Source organism: Cnephaeus nilssonii (genome assembly GCF_951640355.1).
Source record: "Cnephaeus nilssonii genome assembly, chromosome: 17".
Taxonomy (NCBI): domain Eukaryota; kingdom Metazoa; phylum Chordata; class Mammalia; order Chiroptera; family Vespertilionidae; genus Cnephaeus; species Cnephaeus nilssonii.
Genome location: NC_137088.1, coordinates 46,138,426 through 46,160,823, shown reverse-complemented (window position 1 = coordinate 46,160,823; position 22,398 = coordinate 46,138,426). Strand labels below are relative to the sequence as shown.

General features: G+C 42.7%; 1 protein-coding gene across 4 annotated transcripts in view; it reads left to right on the top strand.

The window, feature by feature from the left end:
• Window positions 1–21,665, top strand: part of CFAP20DC (CFAP20 domain containing) — a 223,321-nt gene extending 201,656 nt beyond the window's left edge. For all 4 annotated transcript variants that reach the window (XM_079794556.1, XM_079794558.1, XM_079794555.1 and 1 more), the window contains 2 exons: window positions 9,189–9,283; window positions 21,176–21,665. In XM_079794556.1, the coding sequence (XP_079650682.1) occupies window positions 9,189–9,283; window positions 21,176–21,288 (208 nt within the window). In that variant the 3' untranslated portion in view covers window positions 21,289–21,665. The remainder of the gene's footprint in view (window positions 1–9,188; window positions 9,284–21,175) is intronic.
• Window positions 21,666–22,398: the final 733 nt, after the last annotated feature.

Here is a 22,398-nt window from a genome sequence, read left to right as displayed (position 1 = left end):
CCCAAGAGAGTGATGCTTGAGCCAAAATCTGAAGGTTGGGTATGATTTCACCAGGCCATGGGAGGGTAGGAGAGGGGAGGAGACCATGGTCTACACAGGGGAACACAGCCTGGACAAACAGCCCCATGATGGTAGGGAGTAGGACACATCCCGGGAACTGAGAGAAGGCCAATGTTACTAGAGCCTAGTGAGTCAGAGGGAGAATAATGCAAGATGTGGTTGGAAAAATACAGAGAGGTTATTCTATGCAAAGCCTCCAAGGCCAGATTCTGGTCTTTCTCCCAAGTGCAATAGCTTCCAAATGACATTGGAGGGTTTAAAACAAAGGATTGACTTGAATTAGATTAGAATTTTGGCTACAGTATGGAGAACAGAAGTGAAGCCAGAATGAATGACTAGAAGGGGATCAATTAAGAGCTTTTTCTACAGATAACATGAGGCAAGATAGTTGCTTGGACTTTGGAAGTGGAAGTAGAGATGGTGAGAAAGGTGGACTCAAAAGGCGCTGAGAGGAACATTGACAGGAATTTTCCTAGCAGCCAAGAAGTTTCCTCTTCAGCTCCTTCCTCTAAGGCAGAGGTCACTCAGCTGCAGCCAGGGGCCAAATCCTACCCTTTGCAGGATGTTTTGTAAGTAAGATTGTATTGTAACACCGCCATGATCATTTACTTACTTATTTTTTATGTTGCTTTCACACTACAACAGCAGAGTTGAGTAGCTGCAACAGAGACCTTATGGCTTGGAAAGCCTAACATATGTATTTACTGTCTGGCTCTTTACGGAAGTACTTTGCCAAGCAGGGCTCTTACTCTACTAGAAACACTGCCTCCATGCTACTCCAAGGTGCAGAAGTCCTTAATTCAGGCGTCCAGAAGACCATGAATGGGCTTCAGATGATCTCTGACCTCCTGAGTTGGAAGTAAAATTTGGGTTCATGTACATGTTTCTGGGAAAAGGTTTTACCAGCTTTTTAAAAGTATCTGTGAATTCTCCCCTGTCTGTTTCCTGGCCACGTATGTTTAAAACCCAAACTTCTTTCAGGGAATAAGAAATGTGCACTGATCCCAAACGATAAATAAATATCATTAATCTTTGCTAGAGATTGATACATTCCTCATGTAAGACCTCCTATTTAAGTATTGCACTGGGCTGGCTCCTCTGACCCAGGCCTTGTGATAGTGGGTTGTAATGAGAGCTATATATTAGTAATTATTGTCATAGTTTAGATTTCTCAATGAACTACTGCCCCAAATAAGTATTTAAATGTATACGATATTGTAGACAGTTTTATTACAGGGGAATTCCTCCAAGGGAACGAAGGGATGGTCTGACCAGCCCACAGCAGCCCTGTGCATGGCCGTATTGTGTTGTTTTCCCATGGGTAGGATGCTCTCTCCATCTGACTGAGCTCTTTGATTCCCAGGCCTGACAAACAGGACTTTAGTGAACATTTGTCGTACGTGTAGAGAGATGATTAAGCTGTCAAGCTCATATCATCTATTGTGTATATGTGTGTGTACACACACACAATGTATTTATAGGAAATACATTAGTCAAATAATTAGTAAAATTGTCTTATAAACAAAATTTTGTTTTAAAATGAAGGAACTGGAACTATAGTTCATCTTAATGGAAGACATTATCCCAGTTATTAAAAAATAAAATAAAATAAAATATCTGACCCAGCTCTGACTCAATTCATGCTTACTGTGGGATGAAAACAGTGTGGGATTCTTTTTTGGCCAAGATTTTTGTATTAGGTCAATCTGACCATTGTGAAAATTCACAAGATGGTATGATTTTTTTTCAGCTGCATGGTATTTTTCTATGTGGTATTTAATGTGAATCCAGTGTCTTGACTTTTGTGTAAAACACATCTGGTGCCAGGCCTCAGCATGTGTAGGTGCGCCAGGAAGTCCTTCCCTTCCCTCCCCCCCACCATCCCCATCCCCCAGGTTTCAAGAGGAGAGGCAGGATAGAGGGCTGCCTGGGTCATGGGAAGGAGGAGGAGGAGGAAGGACCTGAGCATGCTCAGACAGCAAGCTTGATGGAAAAGGGTGCTTATCCACCAAAGGAGCAGGAGCACGCATGTCAAACTCAAAGGCTAACACAGGCCAAATAAACAAGGTTTAAGTTTATGTGGGACACACACACACACACAAAAAAAAAAAAAAAGCTTCAATTTTCATAGACACATAGGTTTATTTCAATAGAGACATGCTGAATACAAAGGGCTGAAATAAATGAGTAATTGTTAACATAAAATAATAGGACATTTTGATAAAAATTAATATTTTTTTCTTGAACATTAACTTACCAGACACTGAATAACTGCACAAATTAATAAGTGTAATGCAGCCCTAGCCGGTTTGGCTCAGTGGATAGTGTGTCAGCCTGCAGACTGAAAGGCTCTGGGTTTGATTCTGGTCAAGGGCACATGCCTGGGTTGCGACTCCATCCCCAGTAGGGGCATGCAGGAGGCAGCCAATCAATAATTCTCTCATCATTGATGTTTCTATCTCTCTATCCCTCTCCCTTCCTCTCTGAAATCAATAAAAATATTTTTTTAAAAAAATAAGAGTAATGCAAATAAACCTATTTTTCTTGTTCTCTGAAAGTGAAATATTTCCTGTTGGGCACACCAAACAAGTCAATCCAAGACTAATGATGTGGCAATAGGCTGCTAGTATTAGTGGAGAGAAATGGTGCACTTGCGCGCGTAAGGTGCATAAGGGAAATGAATGCAACACGATTATAATAGTCATTAGCAAACGTTGTAGTTCATTATTAATAACTAGAGGCCCAGTGCACGAAATTCATGCACTCGGCAGGGGGGTGGGGGGGGCCCCTCAGCCCAGCCTGTGCCCTCTCGCAGTCCAGAAGCCCTCGGGGGATGTCCAACTGACGGCTTAGGCCCGTTCCTTGTGGGGAGTGGGCCTAAGCCGGCAATGGGACATCCTTAGCGCTGCCACAGAGGTGGAAGAGGCTTCTGGCTGAGCGGTGCTTCCCCTATGGGAGCACACTAACCACCAGGGGCAGCTCCTGCGTTGAGCATCTGCCCCCTGGTGGTCAGTGTGCATCGTAGCAATCAGTCGTTCAGCCAGTCTATTTGCATATTAGCCTTTTATTATATAGAATTATGTATAACAGGATATTGTAAAAATTAAGTTACGAAATTTTTATTAAAACGTTTCTTGCATACCGTTATATTGGCTGGGCCGCAAAAATATTCGTTGTGAGCTGCATGCAGCCCGTGGGCCGCGAGTTTGACATGCTTGAGCTAGAGGCTTTCACACCAGATAAATGGAGTCTGTCCTTGGGTAAGAGATTTTAGTTGGGGTTGAGGAAAGCAACTGAAACAGAGTACTAGTATCAAGTACAAAGACAAGGCAAGTATGGAAATGATGGGACAAAGAGCTAGAACAGATTCTGGACATGGGTAGTCAGGGTAAGAAACAGGCCCAGGAAATGGCTCAGAACTACAACCAAGACCAGCATGCCTGAGTGAGCCCAAGATGGAACTCCCCCGCATTAGATGTTCGCTGCTTGTTGTAGGGAAGGCATGGAGGTTTGAAGGAGCCAATTGGGAGTCAAGGCAATGGATCAGCATTAAGTATCACATTAAAATGTAAACATGTAAGATACAGGTACTAGGCTATACATTTCTGCTTTTTAATAAGTCTCCAAAAAGGGATGCTCTTGAAAAAGAAAAATTATTAAACATACATAAAGTAAAATGAAAAAAATGTCAGCAGGAGAAAATGGTCTAACCTGACGCAGCATCTCTCAAGGTGTGGTCTGTGGACTCCTGATACCAAGAGATGTAACAGTTCCAGATGCACACACGTGGGTGGTGCTGTATACCCTGTCCTCCCTCAGGAGAGTCAGTGTCTTAAAGGCTCTCAAAAGTTCTGCAAGAAAAAGTCCTGGATGACTTTGTTTAGCTGATAGTTTTCATATTTTATAGCTAACATGGAAACCTTTTTTTCTTCAAAATATACTTTGTAAGTGCTTTCTTAGTTAAAAAGCCAAACAAATGAGTTGCTTTGATCAAAATTTTTGAATGGTATAAAATCTTCTAAATAATAAGTTAAAATATCACTTATCAAGAGTATTATGCAATCATTTTTACAAGATAAAATCAGAGGCACCTTACACCAGAAGAAGCACACACCATATAGTATGACTCAAAATACTGAGGCAATAAAACACAAGATTCATACATCTGACTACCGGGGCAGTGGGGGGGGGGGGGTGGCAGGAATTAACTTTTGCATGACAAGAACAAAGTAAATGAACACAAATTACAAGGTAAAAGAAAGAGATAAAAAATGATAAAAGGGCAAAAGATATGAACTGACAAAATATTTATATAGACAGAGATATAAAATACCACATGCATATACATAAGTAGTAATATAAAGTACAGTCACCTCCACTCATGATGTTCATAATGAAAACAAGGGCAAATTAAAACTACTTTAAGATACCAGCTCTCATCTCTCATATTAGAAAGCATTAAAAACTTGGTGACATGTTCTTGTGACATGGCTGTAAAGAAACCAACACTTCCATGCATTACTGGTGGGAACACAGATGTGAACAATCCTGATGGAGGGAATTTGTCTAACAAAACCAAGTATATATTTACCTTTTTTCCAGGAATCCCACTTCTAGAAATTTACCTTGAAGATATATCTCCAGATATACACTGAGTGGCCAGATTATGATGATCTCTGAACGCATAATAATCTGGCCACTCAGTGTGTATGTGTGTGTGTGTGTGTGTGTGTGTGTGTGTGTGTGTGTGTGTGTGTGTATTAGAGGCCCAGTGCATGAATTCGTGCATGGGTGGGGTCCGGCCAGCCTGGCCAGGGGGAGGGGACATGGGCGGTTGGCCGGCCTGCCTGCTGGTCAAACTCCTGGTCGAGGGGACAATTTACATATTAGCCTTTTATTATATAGGATATACACTGAGTGGCCAGATTATTATGCATTCAGAGATAATAATAATCTGGCCACTTGGTGTATATACAAAAATAGATATGCCCATGGTTATTTGTTGCAGCATTAATTGCAATATTCTTTCAGTTAATTTGCAATAATGTAAAATATTGAAAACATGCCCAAACATAGGAGAGTGGTGACATAAGCGATAGCACACCCACACAGTGTAGTACTATGCAGCCATAAGAATGAGGAAGTTATGAACTAATGTAAGTGATTTTCAGGATATGTTTTAAGTTATAAAAATGCAAAAAATTAATTATAGTATGCCACCTTTTATTTAGGAAGGATAATGAATAAAAAATAGACATGTATCGCTTATTTTTTGCAAAAAGAAAAATAGAAAGGAAATTCCAGAACTAATGTAATTGATTTCCATGGCATGGAAGTGATGAGGGGTGGGAACAGACTGGAAGGATGGGTGAAATGTAAGTCTTACCTGAATATGCCTTTCTGTGTAGTTTTGACTTTTGAACTGTTAATGTGTAACATTCTCAACAACAACACAAGTAATAAAAATCATTAAGGATGAGAAAAAACCCTAAAATGTGATACAAACAAAAGCTGATGACGCTATATTTCAAATGAATAATGCAGATGTTCCTCGACTTATGATGGGGTTATATCTGAAGTTGAAAAGATCCTAAGTCAAAAATGCATTTCATACACCTAACCTACCCAACATCATAGCCAGCCTACCTTAAACGTGCCCAAAACACTTATGATAGCCTACAGTTGGGCAAAATCATCTAACATATGAACACACCGTAGAGTATGAATTGTGATCACATGGCTGACTGGGAGCTGCGGCTCACTGCCACTGCCCAGCATCACAAGAGAAAATAATACCGCATGTTACTAGCCCAAGAAAAGATCAAAATTCAGAGTGCAGTTTCTACTGAATGCTTATTGCTTTCACACCATTGTAAAGTCAAAATTGTAAATCAACCCATCGTAAATCAAGGACCATCTGTGTAACCACACTGAAGGGGGACAGGGGGAATAACTAGCCCAAGTAAATTAGGACCTAGTATTTTGACTAAAGAATAAGAAGAACCATAAACAGAGAACCCTAGAGAGTAGGTTAGAGGTTTTCTGTTGGTAGTTTGTTTTGTTTGCTTAGCAATTCTGCAGTGACTTTTGGCGTGTTCTGTAGTTCAGAAAATAGTAAAAATAGTGCAAATAATGGGAGCCAGGTCTCCACAGCAGAGGGGAGTTACAAATATGGAAGGAGGAGAGATGAGACAGACCTGTGGTTGTATTAGAATTGGAGAAATCAGCATGAGCCATGTGACAGGTCAGGGACCATCGTGAATACTTCCCTCTGTCCCTGTAGCACAGAAGCAGATGATACATAAGCAAGTGAACATTTTTGCATTCCAATAAAAGTTTATTTATGGGCACTGACATTTTAATTTTATGTAATTATCATGTGTCATGAAACATTATTATTTTAAAATTTTTCAACCATTTAAAAATATAAAAACGTCTGAACAACATAACGAACAAAAATAGATCCAGAGACATAGAAGCACAGAACAGACCATCAAACCTCAGAGGGAAGGCAGGAGAGGGAAGCGGGGTTAGAGATCAACCAAAAGACTTGTATGCATGCATATAAGCATAACCAGTGGACACAACAGGGGGTGAGGGCCTGTGCTGGGAGGCAGAAGCAGGCTGGGAGAGGTCAATGCGGGGGAAAGGAGACATATGTAATCTTTCAACAATGAAGAATTAATATAAAATAAAATGTAAAGCTGTAGAAGCCATTCTTGGTTTTCAGATTGGACAGACCAGGCCGTGGGCTAGACAGGCTTTGCCCAAGGGCCATCCTGTACCAACCCATCTAGACAAAGAAGTAGTGGTAGGTGATAACTAGGTAGATAGACAGATAGATCACAAGCAAGTGTGATGTTTAGTGGGGAGACCTGAGTGAAGGACTAAGGAATTCTTTGTACTCTTACAACTTTTTGATAATTTTGAAAATATTTTTTAAAGATCTCTATACTTTTCATGGCTACTGCTAAGAAGGAAAAACATTAATCAAATATTTAGCCTAAGGAGTGAATGCCTTGCTTTTCATAACAGTCACACAACAACCCCACCGACATTTTTTCCCATGTCCATGGACCATGAGTAGGTGCTTCTGCTGCCATTGGGTGGAGTTTCTAATTTTTCTCTGGGGGTATCATCATAGGACAGCATTATTTTTCTCCTGTTCATCCATCCTTGCTCTCCATCATTCTTACTGAGTAATGAGATCACTGGGCTGATAATTTGTGTGCGACCTTGTAATTGTCTATAATGTAGGAATTTTTGGTCTACTATAATTAAATGGACTACTAGTAAATAAAAAGTGCTTATCAGAAAATGCCCCGTTAGCTTGGAAGTCTATGACAAATCCTTTTTTATGTCCTTAATGTGTTACTATGAAATTCAATTACACAGCATACTCACCTTGCTTATTTCACTAGCCATAATCTAGTAATAGCTGAGGTGTGCAGTTACTTAAAGTATCTTAAAATATTCCAAATAGGAAATGGATAATTTTTACATTAAGGTACTTTTTATACAAAAAGCGTAAATAGCTTGCAAGGAAAATCTCTACTATATAGACTTGTAATCATTCTACCATCCTTTATTGGTTTAATGTCAACAGAATCCAATTCTTACCTTGGTTTATCATTGTAGATAAAGTCACACTATGATCTTCCTTGATAATGAAGATGGTGGTGATAATAGCTGAAATTTATAGAGTGCAACTTTGTACCCAGAGCCATGCCAAATGTTTCTCATCCATTTTTTTATTCAATCCTAACAACAAAACGCTGAGGTATTATTATCTCCTTTTTATAGATGAGGCTTACGATGTTAAGTGATCTGGCCAAGTTCTTACATTAGGAAAGGTGAAGCCAGGATTGGCCTGGAGAACCACTACTCTTAGTTATGGTTGGGACTATCTCCCATTATAGATAAAGGCTAAAGGAAGTACAGGAAAAAAATTGTTTAGTCAGGATGACATGCTTCTGTTGAGAAGAATAAGGTAAACCACAGGGTACTATATCAATGCAAGAAATAGAATTCATGTAAAATCCTTCACATTCCCCTGCTTGCTCCCTTCTCTAAAGAAGCACAAGAGCAAGTTTCGAGCTAAGAAGGGGTGAAGTAGAGTGCACAGGGACTCACATCTTCTGCATGTCACCCCTCGCATCACACCCTCTAGTGTCTACTAGAGGGAGCAGGGGACTGGAAAAGAATGGCGGAAGAAGGAAAATCAAGCCATTGGGAAAGGAGATTGGAGGCAGAGGGAGAGGGGATGTAGGAGGTGCTCCGGAGTGGTTTTGTCCCCAGGCCTAATGGGAGAACTGAAGTAGTGAGTCACTCAAGGGCCCGGCTCCCTCACTCTCCCTTCCTTCACCCCCTGCTGCTGTAGAGCCCCGAATTAATGCAGACTGACTCCCACCACTGTGGCTGGTGCACGATCACTCCAAGACTAACTTCTGTTTTGAGTCACCAGGTAGAGTGTTGTCATTCGTGGCATGTGACATGTGTCTTTGTCAGGCTTTCTTACCCTGAGGTTATAAGGAGCTTTGTCTCTGCTGCATTTTTTCTGAGTTATTGAAATAATGTTCTTATGTGAGAGAAACTGTGCTACAGTTTAATAACAAACTTTTGAGAAGAATGCCCTCTTTATGTAGTTGATGTATTTATTGAACAACTGCAGACAATACCTAATTCATGATGGTTCGACTTAATTTTCTGGCTTTACAGTGATATGAAAGCAATAGCATAATAAATTACCTGAGATACTCAACACCTTACTGTAAAACAGGCTTTGTGGTAGGTGATTTTGCCCTAGTGTAGGCTAATGTAAGTGTTCTGAGCATGTTTAAGGTAGGCTGGGCTAAGCTATGATATTCGGTAGGTTAGGTGTATCAAATGCATTTTCAATTTACAGTATTTTTACCTTATGATGGTTTATCAGGAGGTAACTCCATGGTAAGTCAAGGAGCTCTGTAGTTAGTTAAGTGATTGACTCTACATTAACCAGTTTATAAAATAAATATTAACTTTTGAACATCTTGTCTTTCTGAAATATAAACGAGGAAGATCCAGGGAAAGGTAAAAACTGCATATGGAATTACAGGCATGGTGTTCATTGGCTCTTTGTTTCTTTTTAGGGACTGGTTAAACATGCTGAGCCCACCCATCGTTCCTCCCAGTCGGCAGCCAGCAGAGCAGCATCAGGATTCTTCTGGGAGTTTGACTGCTCAAGGTGGGAATATGAAAAGTGCTATGCATAAAAAAATAAAAATAATTAACTATAAATAGAGAAAACTGGTCACTTTGAGATGCCACTTTTTTTATTAAATCCTGAACGCCTAGACTCCCACGCCCAAAAGCAGTTACCTGTGCCTCGTTTCATACAATGATGGGTTCTTTACAACTAAAAAGAACAAAGAGAGAAATTGTCCTTGTTCTTCTAAAGGTTACTCCAGGACAAAATATGGTTTAAGGAGGAAGAGCATGACTTTGGTGTCAAACTGACCTTCATTTGAATTCCAGCTCTACCAATTCCTGCTGTGACCTTCACGATTTTGGTTACTGCAGTTGTAAAGTCAGACTAATAACAGATAGTGCCCACCTGAAAGTTTTTCACGAAGATCCAATGAGGTAGACTGCACATGAGCACTTAGAACAGTCTGCCACATCCTATTATTGTGAAGCAGACTCATTCCAGTATCACTGAGATTCATGCTTTTTGTTGTTAAGATACAGTGGGGTTTGGAGGTTATTTTGGGGTTGTTTTTTTTTAATTTAAAAAAAATTGCCAATTATATTGACATAAAGCAAATGTTGGCACAGAGCCAAGATAAGTAGCGTTAGTAATGGAGAAATTGGAAGGAAGCAGGAATGAAAATTTGCCTGGGGTACCCTTTGTTGGAGAGAGCTGTAAAGATGAACCATTAGTTTCTGGCTGTGAGTAGGGAACATGGTTGTCAGCAGTGTAGAGAGGAGGAACACAAAAGCACGTTGGGTGGAAACAGAGGGCGTGAGGTGGGGGGCTCGGGGGATCTCAAGTTCGTAACTGGAGTGACAGCCTCAGAGCAGGACTCCCTGAGATGGTTTTCTGAGTTGGATTTTGACGACTGAAGCTCTGTATCAGGTTAAAAAAAATTTTAACCAATATAAATTGCTCCAACAAAGACGCCAGTTTGGGGGAGGGGAGAGTGGGGTTCTTAGTTGTCCCAGGGAGAAAGTGGAACATCCATTTTTCTTCAGACATGGATAATTCGGAGTGAAAGCTCATACATCTGAGTTGTACATTTGGGTCGCCCCAGGGATAGAGATGTCTCTGTGATTTACTATCTGAAATAGATTATGCCCCTCAAATTGGGAATCTTTTTAGAGGCGTACATTTATAATTACTTATGACAGAAAACTAGAATCTTGGCTGTCAGCGGAGACCTTGCTGTGAGGGAACAAATAATGTGTTATGTTAAGTGTCCTAAATAAGACACAGGAACAGAGACCACGGTCCTTGAGCAAAGGCACCCACAAGGTGTGTTATGAGAAGCAGGTGAAAGGATGTTGTCAAGTCCCCGTTGCAAAGGGAGGTTTTGACAGCAGGAGCTCAATTACGTTAAAAGTAAACAGAACTTTCATCGAGGACAAATGAACAAATTAAACTCAGAGGATTATAAAAATGTTCTGGTTAAAGTTAACCAGATCTGCCACCCCTTCTGCCTGTCACCCTAGATTTTGGTCAGCGGTCCCTTTCTCCTTTCCTGATATGCTCGGGTGGTTTGTAGCTAATTAAAACCATCAAAAAACCAGTGTCTCTTATTTGGTTTATCTTTACATGCTATTGGCTTATTTTTAAACAACATAGAACAGTTCATACTTACCAATATATCGAGATAGTATTTTTATCTGCTCTTATAAAGAATGTGCTTGTCAAGGAAAAATAATGGGGTCAGTTCTCCAGTTTACATCATCAGAAGAAGAAAGGAGGCACAGCTGTGGGCAGCCTGGGACGCTTTCTGCGTTTCTGTTCCATGACACCATTAATTTAGCACTTACTATGTGCCAGACACGTGCTAAGTTGTTACATTTAGCCCTCACAGCAACACCATGAGGAAGGTACTGTGTGTGTGTGTGTGTGTGTGTGTGTGTGTGTGTGTGTGTGTGTAGTTGTTTTTCACAGCTAAGGACACCAATAACCTGCCCCAGGTCACAGTCATTAGTGGAGCTGGGATGTGAATCCAAGCAGCTTTGTCCCAGAGCCCAATCACTGTTTTTATTCTTTTTTTTTTCTTAGTTTTGAACCAAGTAAATAGACTACTTACTGTAAAATATGCACAAAACCAGGAAGTGAAAGATTGTTCTTCTATTGAGAATTCCTAATCAATAGGAAAAGCAAATTAAAATATCTCAAGGGCTCAGTAGCTTAGTTCTTTAAGGAAAAAAACAACAGACTTCTGGTCACCTGTTTCAGCCCTGGACCTGCCTCCCCCCTCCCCAGGCTTGTCAGAAATGACAGGAGGCCACACTGCCTCCATGGGAGTGGCAGAGGGGTGAGGTGACTGCTGACCATTTCTAGGGCACGGCCACGGGGCTGAGGGGGTGCATGGAGGACAAGACCACTGGGCTTGGATCGCCAGGCCTGCTGTTTGCCGGCAGCCCACCTTCCCAAGGGCCTTTCTGGACCGTCTTATCTGCGGCAATCCGTCGCTCTCACTTCGCTGTGTTCACTTTCTTCACAGCCTTTTTACAGTTTGTAACTTGTTTACTGTTTGTTGTCTTTTTTCCCTAAGTAGCCTCTGAATTTTCAAGAGCAGAGACTTTGTCAGTTTTGCTCACTCCTCGGTCCGAGTACCCTATGCTGTTTCTGGTGTATATCAGATATTCTGAATTTTCACTAAAAGGAATACAGGAAGGGACAAAGGGAGGGAAAGAGGGAGAGAATGTTCAACTGGTCATTTCTTATCATAGCCTTGAAAAACCAAGTAGGCTAATTCATTGAAATCTGACTTTCCATTTTCTCCCTAATTCTAATTTTTCAGTATATTAGGTATATTTCTAAAATTCAACAATGAGAGCATTAAATTTAGAGCCATTAAAGCAGTTATAGGCAACATTATGTAACGGCTCTTAAACTTTATTTATAAGCAGTGAAAAACCTTTCTTTCAAATGAAATTTCATGTGGAATCCCAATATATGAGATAAAAGCAGAACTGCTTTGGCTAAAGGGGAAGTTAGGGTCTCAGAAACCTGCCCTGGGGCTCTGATGAACCAGTTAAAAACACTGATGTATCCCTAGCCCATTTGGCTCAGTGGATAGAGCGTCAGCCAGCGGACTGTAGGGTCCCAGGTTTGATTCCAGTCTAGGGCACATGCCCGGGTTGTGGGCTCAATCCCCAGTAGGGGATGTGCAGAAGGCAGCCAGTCAGTGATTCTCTCTCATCATTGATGTTTCTGTCTCTCCCTCTCCCTTCCTCTCTGAAATCAATTAAAAAAATATATTTAAAAAACAAAACAAAACACTGATGTAGCCCATTCCCTCAATTTGACCTTGCCTAAGGTCAAATGTTAGAACACAAGCGAGGATTAGGACCCAGGCTTCCTCCACATCAGTGCCTTTCAGCAGAACCATTGCACTGGGAAGTGAAGTCTTTCCGAAGGCTGGTTCACAGGGAACAGGGGTCTCCCATCTTCTGACTTCTAGGGCAACAACACTAATAACTAAGGTTTATTTCATCTGCCTGTGACTCAGGCCCCCGTGTGCACTTTAATCCACAGGATAGCCTATGAGGTGTAGGTGCATACTATTATTGGCCCATACACATGGACACTGGGACTTAGAGCAAGGAAGGAATCAGAGATGAAGAGGCTGAGATGCACCTGTGCAGCGGGAGGCATAACTGCATTTAACAGCAGGGGAAGTTGGCATGACCAAGACAGAACTCTGGAAAACTTGCCCCAGGCTCCACAACAGTGAGGGCACCCCTTACCTGGCCTTTGAGTCCCTACTGTATTTTTGTCAAGCCACAGTCTCTCTGGACCAGAATGTCTCAATGTATAAAAGCCACCTTAAGGTGAACAGCCCGGCTTCCAGCCGAGCCGGCCAGCCAGCCGGAGCAGCCTGCGCTCGGGCCATTCGGATGGAGGAGTGGACGGCTCTTCCCAGCGCCTCCTGGGCCACCGTGTGCTTGCGAATATCAGTTGCCATGGGCACGGAGCCCTGACACTTACTAAAAATGTCTTCCTGACGCTCCTCTGAAATGTAACAATGGGAAGGTAAGATTTCAGAACTCACTCAAGAAAACTACCAAACTGTCCTTTTGAAAGTGAACAGACTTTGCTTGAAATATAGTTGTCAATTTGTATTTGACATTTGTTTCTTTACAGATGTGACCCTTAAATTATTCACACTTACCAACTCCAAAGTAGAATAAAAATGACCTCTGTCTTCAGGCTTGCAGCCTCTCTTGCAGTTGACACAGATCTTGACCAAGAAAGGCATTCAGAAGAACTCTTAGAGTTGCCAGTCTCATAAAAATAACACTTTTGTACCTTTTGCTTAGCAAAACCATATAGGATATTCCTTTATGAATGTTTATTAATTTCACATGAGACATAAACAGGCAACAGATGCTTATTTTATAGATGTAGTATCTAAATTTCTAGTAAGGAACTTAGAGAAATCTCATGGCTCCTCACAGCCAGCAGAGAGGGGAATCTGGCCGCCCACTTGGGCTCTGATGGAGGACTACCTTCACACTTACCTGGTGTTGAGTACCATGTTGTGCCATATGATTATTTCACACTTACCTAGCACTGAGCAGTCTCCTAAAATCCGCTGTATTCGTTACCTCACCAGGCATTCTGTTTCGTCAAACAACTGTGCACCCTCAGTGGCACCTAGGATACAGTAAACACCCCATAATACTTACTGAGTGGACCAGTGAGTCTTCTTCCCTGGAAACAGGAGGAGGATTTGGTCTACTCTGGATCATCCTTATATCTTGAAGATTTATTTAAGATGTAAAGGAGACCTTCTCCCAGAAAAGTCAGTACTGATGATTAATAGTAATAACAGCTCGGCCAGCATGGCTCAGTGGTTGAGCATCGACCTTTGAACCAGGAGGTCACAGTTCGATCCCTGGTAAGAGCACATGTCCGGGTTGCAGGCTGGATCCCCAGTAAGGGGCATACAGGAGGCAATCAGTCAATGATTCTCTCTCATCATTGATGTTTCTCTCTTTCCCTCTCCCCCTCTGAAATCAATAAAAGTATATTTATTTTTAAAAAGTAATGATAGAAGTCAGCCTTAATAAAGCACCCACCATGTGCTGGCACTGGGCGGAGTTTTCCTGTGTATTTCCTCACAACCACTAGTCCCAGCACTCCCCGTTATAGGGCTCTGTCGTGTCCCCACCTTACAGGTGAGGTTAAGGTCACAGCCTGGGTCAACCGACCCACTGAATGTGGAGCAAGACGCTGACCAGGCCGCTCCACACCCTGAGCCCTGCGCTGTGACAGGACCACAGAATTCCCATTTGGGTTAATGAGAACTGGACGGCTGAAATGTCCACTGCAATTTCTTTTCATTTAGGAAGTTCTTTTTCTTGAAGCTTTCTGCGTTTTTTAAAAAAAGTATCTTCTTTAGTATTCTCCTTATCCATAGAGCCCCCACCTCAACTCAGCTTGTGACATGCTTCATTAGTATTTATGACATTCTTGAATCCAGAATCCCTGCCCCTCCCCTGTGAGGTAAGTATCGCCCTTTGTTCCCTGACTAACCTTGGAGCAGGGAGATGTTTTCTCCTGTGCAGCTATGCAGGGCCCCAGGGTGTCTCCTCTGCATAGAAGTGATTGGGAGTGGGGGGGAGAATCAACACTATCATTAAGATAAAGAGATGCCTTCCCCCACCCCCAGCACTGGAGGGGACCCTCCAGCAGAGAGGTGAACACATTGCTGGTGTCTGAGGCGCTCTCCCGTATTCCAGAACCACACCCCACCACTTACCCCTCACAGGGGCCCAGAGGGTGGGGCCCAGGAAGTGGTCCAGCGCCCCTTGCTGGGACCAGGTGCATTTCCACCAGCTGCAGTGCAGCACCTCCTGAAACCAGACCCCTGAGAGGTGATGGGCTCTGAGGCTTCCCAGCCCAATAGGCAGGCAGGGACCTTCCTTCATGTGAGACAAAAAGGCATTCAGAGTCGAAAGCCACACGATTGTTTTGTGGGAGTTTTCCAGCTTTGTGGAGACAGAATGGACAGATGACATTGTGTAAGTTCAAGGTGCGCAACATGATGATTTGATATACTGTGCGCATTTACAAGTGGAAACTACCCAGAAAGAATGAAATTGCAGTTAACTCCTAATTAATCATCTAAATCCTCAATGTGTCACTTTAAATGGCACTTTACAAGTAAAATACTGCCACCGGTGTTTACAAAAGGGGCGATGCACTTATTTCCCAAATGGAACCTGAACTGTAATCATGGCATGTTATTTGCCTTCCGAAAAACAATATAGCTTTCTAAAAGAAGAAGTATCTTTTCACTCTTCTCATTCCATTGTTGATCATTCATCTTCCCCGTTGAGAGTACGTATCTGCTGAAAACCAAACTTCAGCAGTTCTCAGAGGACTTCCTCAGGCTTTAGTGCAAGTTAATTTTGCCCTCCTGTGAGATAGGCTGGTGGGAGAGTTTGCAAGCACCTGCTTCTCGGGAGAACCTTATCTAAAATGTCATCTTTATTGCTCCTAAGGCTGACTGTTCCCTATGGTGATCCCTCCCCATTGGATTGTTTAAATAATAGTGTATTAGTATGCACATGAAAATACAGTCAATCTGTTCTCAAGATCTATAGGAGAGAAAATGCATTAACTTTTTTTTTTAATTCTAGATGGCAGCATCAGAAAATCGAAAATCAAGTACAGTGTCTTGATTCAGAGATTTTAAATCTGATAAAGTGGTGCCACATCATTTATTTTTAAGCTTGAAGACTTAGCTTGTGCATATAGGTTTTCTATTATTTCAGTTACAACGCATTAAATATAGGTAATTAAGCACTTGTATTAATTGACTTTCAAAGGGTGACCTGGAGGGATTGCTCGCCCGTTCAGCTCTGAGGGGAGGGCCTCTGAGGGGAGGCCGGGTAATGATGCTGCGTTCGTCTGGCTCCATTGGTCTTTCTCCAGTTATTGCTGTTAACCAATTTCAACGTGGATGAAGCTGAAAGTTTATAAATAGATTATTATCTGAAAGGCAATTTTATTTCACTAGAAATGGCTTTATTGTGTGCAGAAGTGTAAAAATGTAATTTGGATCCCTGACCAGATGCTCTTAGTCTGGTAGGAGAGAATGGCTTTATTTGTTAATTTGTCCTTTTAGAGTTTCTGCAGCCAGTCTTTAAATAGAGCAATTTCACATTTGGGGGAAAAACAAACTCTGCACTATCCAAGAATATAATTGAAAATTACCCCATACCCAAGCATAATAATTACCTTTCAAAACGTTTCCCATTGCTGGATATCATGGTGACAATTGCTTAATGATATTATAATTTCATTACGTAGGGATTACAATGGCAAAATGATGTAAGTTGGAGGCTTTGAAAATTAAGTTGTAATGAAAACAAAACCCTTTATGTAAGTTTAAAGCACTTATTTCAATGTAAAATTATACATAAGGTCACCCAATGTTTGTATGAATGCCAGTGTTGGTAGAGTTTAAAATTCATCCATTTAAGGCTTTAGTACTGAACCCCACAAAACCTGCCGTATTCCCATGGTTATCACGCATGAGGTCCGCGTTCTGTAGAGATGTGTACGGGACGAGCGCGTTTCTGCAGCAGTTACTGCTCCCGTCTGTCTGCGCTGCGTAGCAGGGCCACTCCTGAGGGTTGGGCCCACTCCGGCAAGCAGGCGATAAGACCCAGGGCTCATTACAACCCTTACTGACATCTTGAAAAACTCCTGACTGGTTATAAGAAGAATTGTTTTCTAAGTAAAATAGCATCAGCTTAAAACTTTATCCTTGGGGAAAGTGCAGGCACAGATGCACTAAATAACTAAACAGCCTGTAACTCTTTTGTGCCCAAAGTCAGAATCTCCCCGATGTGTTGATGACACAAGAAAAGCCGTCCGATGTAGCTCTCTGAGCTAGTTTAACTCATAATCCGCGATACGTGGTTTTAGCATTACACCTGACGGAAAAGTTAGTTTTACTTTTTGAAAAATATGTGATTGTTGGTGTAAAAACTGTTTTGATTTTCTAGTTGTGGTCTTCATTTTTCATTCAAACCAACTGTTTTTTCCTTTTGAAAAATCAGAAAGATAAAGTTTGGGGTGGGGAATAAGGTATTAATGAACATATTCCACTCGTGTCTAACTCCAATATCTTAAGTTTCCCATGGTGACGACTATAACAGTATTTATTGAATGCTTACTGAGTGTGATGAGTGTTACCTTATTTAGTTCTCACGTGTACTATCACAGGCACTGTTACTATCCTTACGGTACATGTGAGGCTCAGAGTAGTGACTTTCCCAATGTCCCACAGCCGGGAAGTGGTAGAAATGGGATTTGGACCAGGTCTGTCCCACTCCCTTGGCTACATGTCACACTGCCTGTGTCCATGAGCCCTTTTCTCATCCTTGAAGCTTTACCAGCGCCCCTGTTTTGTGTTACTAAAAACGTCACAGCCTCTAGTTCGTGATTTATTTTATTGTTATGATCCTTAATAGTAGCGGTAATGATCCTCATTGAACAGCTACTGAGTGCACTGTGCGATGCCTGGCACCCCGTGTCCAGGGTCTGCCACCGCGCCCTGTGAGAGAGGCACCGTTCTCCCCGTTTCACAAATGAGCAAACAAAGGGCTTGTGAGGTGGAATGAGCGAAGCAGCCTAAGGTGATCTGGGCCCGAAGCAGCAGGCTCCCATCCCTCCCAGGTTTGTGGCTTCTGCAGCCCCACGGTGCTCTTCACCTCTCTGCCGTTGCGCCTCCCAGTCCAGCTCCTTGTCTACCTGTAGTGGCTGCTTTTGTTTTGTGTGTGTGTCACATCTACAGCTGGACTGCTCAGCCACATCGCGGGCACACAGTAGTTCCTATTGATAAACTGGCTTGGTTCTGTTCTCTGCAGTCGCCCCAATAAGGAAGAGGTGATGGGTTGAATATGTGAAAGTAAACCAAGTGCACACTCTCCTTTGATGTACAGAAGTGACCTAACGGGGGTCCTTTTCGATATAAAACAGCCACTAGAAAAGCATTCCCAATCTCTGCTACGTAGCGGAAGCAGGTGGAGGCAGCGCCCTGGGCACCACTCTTAAGGTGACAACAGAAAGTGAAGGACAGGCAGCCTGCTTCTCCGCGCTCCTGTTCTCAGTAAGAAACTGCAGGGCGCTCAGGTCAGCTGCCACTGTGATGTGGCTGTTCGCTAAAGCCTGTCGCAGTTCTCGGACATAAGCCGCTGCAGCCGAGAGTCACAGACACTCATCAGAGGCCCCTCAGGGATCACTGGAGCCTGACCCCTGTCGTAGGCAAGGTTCAGCTACGAAATCGCGCCCAAATGGTTGCCAGCCCCTGCTTCACCTGCCCCAGGGTCCACGTTCCATTCCCTGGTCGCTCAGATGTTTAGAAAATCCTTCCTCCTGCTGAGCCAAAATCTATCCCCTTGTAACCTTCACCTGGCCACCCTATTGCTTTCTCCTGGAACCACACAGAACCTTCCTTTCTCGCTCATTTGCCACCTTATATACGTGAAGCCAGAGGCCGCTGTCACCTCCATTGAGCTGTGTCTTTTCTGGGTGTAGTAAGTAAGTCACGTTCCCTGGGGCTCACTGAGCTGTTCGCCTCTGCCTCCCACATGGACGCTCTCATCTTTGTCAGTGGTGTTTGAAATATGACAAATCAAATTTGTTTCCAAACCTGATTTTTTTAAATTTAGGACACCTTCACAATTTTACTCTTTTTCATGTTTAAATTCCTGTAATAAAATAGCTCCCAATTGAGTTGAGTTACACCACCTTCTTAATAAAACAGCAAGCTAGTATGGTCGAAAGAATACCTGAGAGTCTGGAAACCCAGGTTCATCCCTGAATCTGCCTCTAACCAACCACGTGACCCCAGATGAGCTATTTAACTTGGCGGACCCTGGTTCCTCATCTGTAAATTGGGCATGAAAAGTCCTGTCTATTTCACAGGACAGTGAGGGTCAAATGAGCTCCTGCATGAGAAGTTGCTTTCTACACCAGTGAGGGCCCTGCCAGAGGTCAGTGAGAGGGCAGACGCAATCATTCCTCTGTTAGACTCCACCTGAAGGACTGCCAGACTACATGCCCTAGACTCTAGGGCCTAGAGGGTCTGCTGATTGTGTTCCCCCACCCACCCCCGGGTCACTTCACACTCCTGACGGCCTGGTTCTCCTATCACCACGTCCCCAGTCCCCAACACCTAGCTCGGAGCCTGGTGCAGGGAAAAACCACCTTGAGTGTCTGGGGTGGTTAGCAGGAGGATGGGCAGAGGAATGGCTGTGGTGCCATTCCAGGCCCGCACTTCACCATCTTGGCTCCACTTCCTGGTGCTTAAGTCCACCCCGTCACTGTCCCAACAAGGTCCACGCACCAGCTTGATCTGATTTTGGGGGTGGCGGTAAAATGAAGCCCCACCGTTATCACCACCTTCCCTGACTCTGGGCCAGTGGTCGGCAAACTTATTAGTCAACAGAGCCAAATATCAACAGTACAACGATTGAAATTTCTTTTGAGAGCCAAATTTTTTAAACTTAAACTTCTTCTAACGCCACTTCTTCAAAATAGACTCGCCCAGGCCGTGGTATTTTGTGGAAGAGCCACACTCAAGGGGCCAAAGAGCCGCATGTGGCTCATGAGCCGCAGTTTGCCGACCACGGCTCTGGGCAATGACACTTAAGCTCACGGGCTTTGTTTCACAATCATTTATTCACCCTTTCAAAGAACAGTCAGTATTTATTGAGCCTCTATTGCATGCCAGCCCTGCCTATGCCCACCACCTTCCAAAACTGCCCCTGGTAAGCCCGTGACCCAAAAGTTTGGTTCTTAGTAGCCTATGACAAGGAAGACAGAAGAGCATTGTCTTAATCGTCCTTCCTACCTGAGCCTGCTCTGGTTTTCTCCAGCTCAGGAAGATCTTGCCTCCCAGCCTCTGAATTTCTGCTACGTGGATTTTCAGAAGTACCCAGAAGGCACTTGCTGATGATGGTGTCAGGTACCCAAGTACATAGCACACATTGGGCACAGAAAAGGTACACGGGAGTCATCTAGTAAAACAGGTTTCTCATTCCATGCCATTTGTAGGAAATCAAGCAAACCTTGCTAATAACTTGGGCAGTAGCAATTCTCTTCATGCAAACCATCCAAATGGCTGTCACAACAGCAACAACAAAAAACCTCGTCATGCTCACTATTCCCAGCAAAGTTCACATACTTCCCACCACTAAAAATTAAGAGTTATTAATTCAAATACTTTGCAGTGTTAATAAAATGACAGGTCACCTGGCATTGTGTTTCCGTATGCCTTCTGTGCTTTATATATCCTATTTATGTTTCTAAATATTTTTTAATTTTATTGAATTTAATCTAGTTAATAAAAGTATGTTTCAGATGAATAATTCTATAATACATTGTCTTGTATATTGTATTGTGTGTTCTAAACATTTTATCGTAATTCATGCTTATTTGGTAGTCTTTTTAGGCTGTATGAATGGGGATTGAGTTTTTTATTATGTCATTCAATTCACACTTTTGCATTTGCACAGCTCTGGCCCCGGAAGAAGCATAAAACTATGACGGCTGCTTTGAATCCTACGGGTTTCCCTAACCCTGATTCACATAACCCTCAGTCCTTTGGCCCACTCCTCCCCCCTCCCTGCCAGTTCTCCACACTCGGTTTTCCTTCTTCCCACCAAAGCGAGCCTGTGACTGCTGACTCTTCCCTGCCTTGCACTGCATCGTCTCATCACGTCTGCAGCGCTCCTCCATCGGCACCGACATCTACCCACGGAAAGAAAGTCCCCAGGGAGAGATGGCGATTCCTGTTTCCTCACCCTTCTGATGTTGCAGTTTAGGAATCTGGGGCGAGGCCAGTAGCTAACATGTCTGTGGTTCCCCTTCCCGCAGGTGAAGAAGACCTGAGTGTGGAAGAGGACGAGGAAGTGCTGACTCTTCTGTATGACCCATGTCTGAACTGTTACTTTGATCCCCAGACTGGGAAATACTACGAGTTGGTGTAACCCCTCCTTCCGGGGCAAAGAGTGGCCACCCCCAGGCCACGCAGGACAGCAGTTCTGACTCTGTGGACACCACAGTGTGCGTGTCGGGCAGGCCCGCAGAATCAGAAGTAACTGAGAGAAGTGAATTTCTTTTGTAAATAATGTTCGATGTTAAGAATAACTACATCCTTTTTGTAGACGTGTGTGCCTTTTTGGAACTGTGAAGGAATTAATACACAGGCAAGATTTTAGGGCTTTGAATTGGTTCTTATTTTTGGTTCTCATCTTACGTATAATTTTGTTTTTTTCATATAATTTTATGTAAAAATTAAGAGTTATTAATTCAAATACTTTGCAGTGTTAATCTGTAAATGATGGCTGGGTGTATAGAAAATGTATTCTTCTTTAAATGATACCTGAGTACCTTTTATTTTATTACCTATTTGTATTAAAAATAAAATATGATGATCAGAAGACTGCCTTTTAAACTGCTCCTTTTTATGTATCCCACTTTCTTTACCAGAATATTCCTAAGTAATATTTACCTTTTCTTAGACGCTTAAAAAAGGAAATGTGCACTGGTCAGACTTTATGATCACATTTTATTGGCACTGGCCCCACTATTTCCATTTCATTATAGTTCATCCAGAGTTTGCCGAGATCACAACATTGTTAATCACTTAAGCTGCTTAGCACTGTGCTTTGCTTTGCTGCTTTTTTTTTTTTTTTTTTTTTTTTTACCAATTACCTCTGAATTTTAACAATATGATCCAAACCTAGCTCCACGGATCCAGATGTTACAAGAAGTCAGCCGTTTGAGCACCCCAGACGCCTCACCACTTCCGTGCGTGGGCCCAGAGAAAGCGGGGAGGCTTCCTTTGGTCGTCAAGGTTATGTCACCGTAACCTTGCGATGCAGCAGGGAGAACTTGTGTGCTTCCTGAGTTTGAGGGGATGGCCTTGAAGTGCGTGCCAAGCATATTGATGTTGAGCTCAAGGAAGTACTTCTTATATTAGCTGGCACATGTTGTTATTTAATAAAGATTTTTTAATAGAGAAGAGTACCATTGGGGATGAAGAAGTACGGGCGTACAGTTGGGTTTGATGGCAGTGCTGTAATTTTATTTAATGT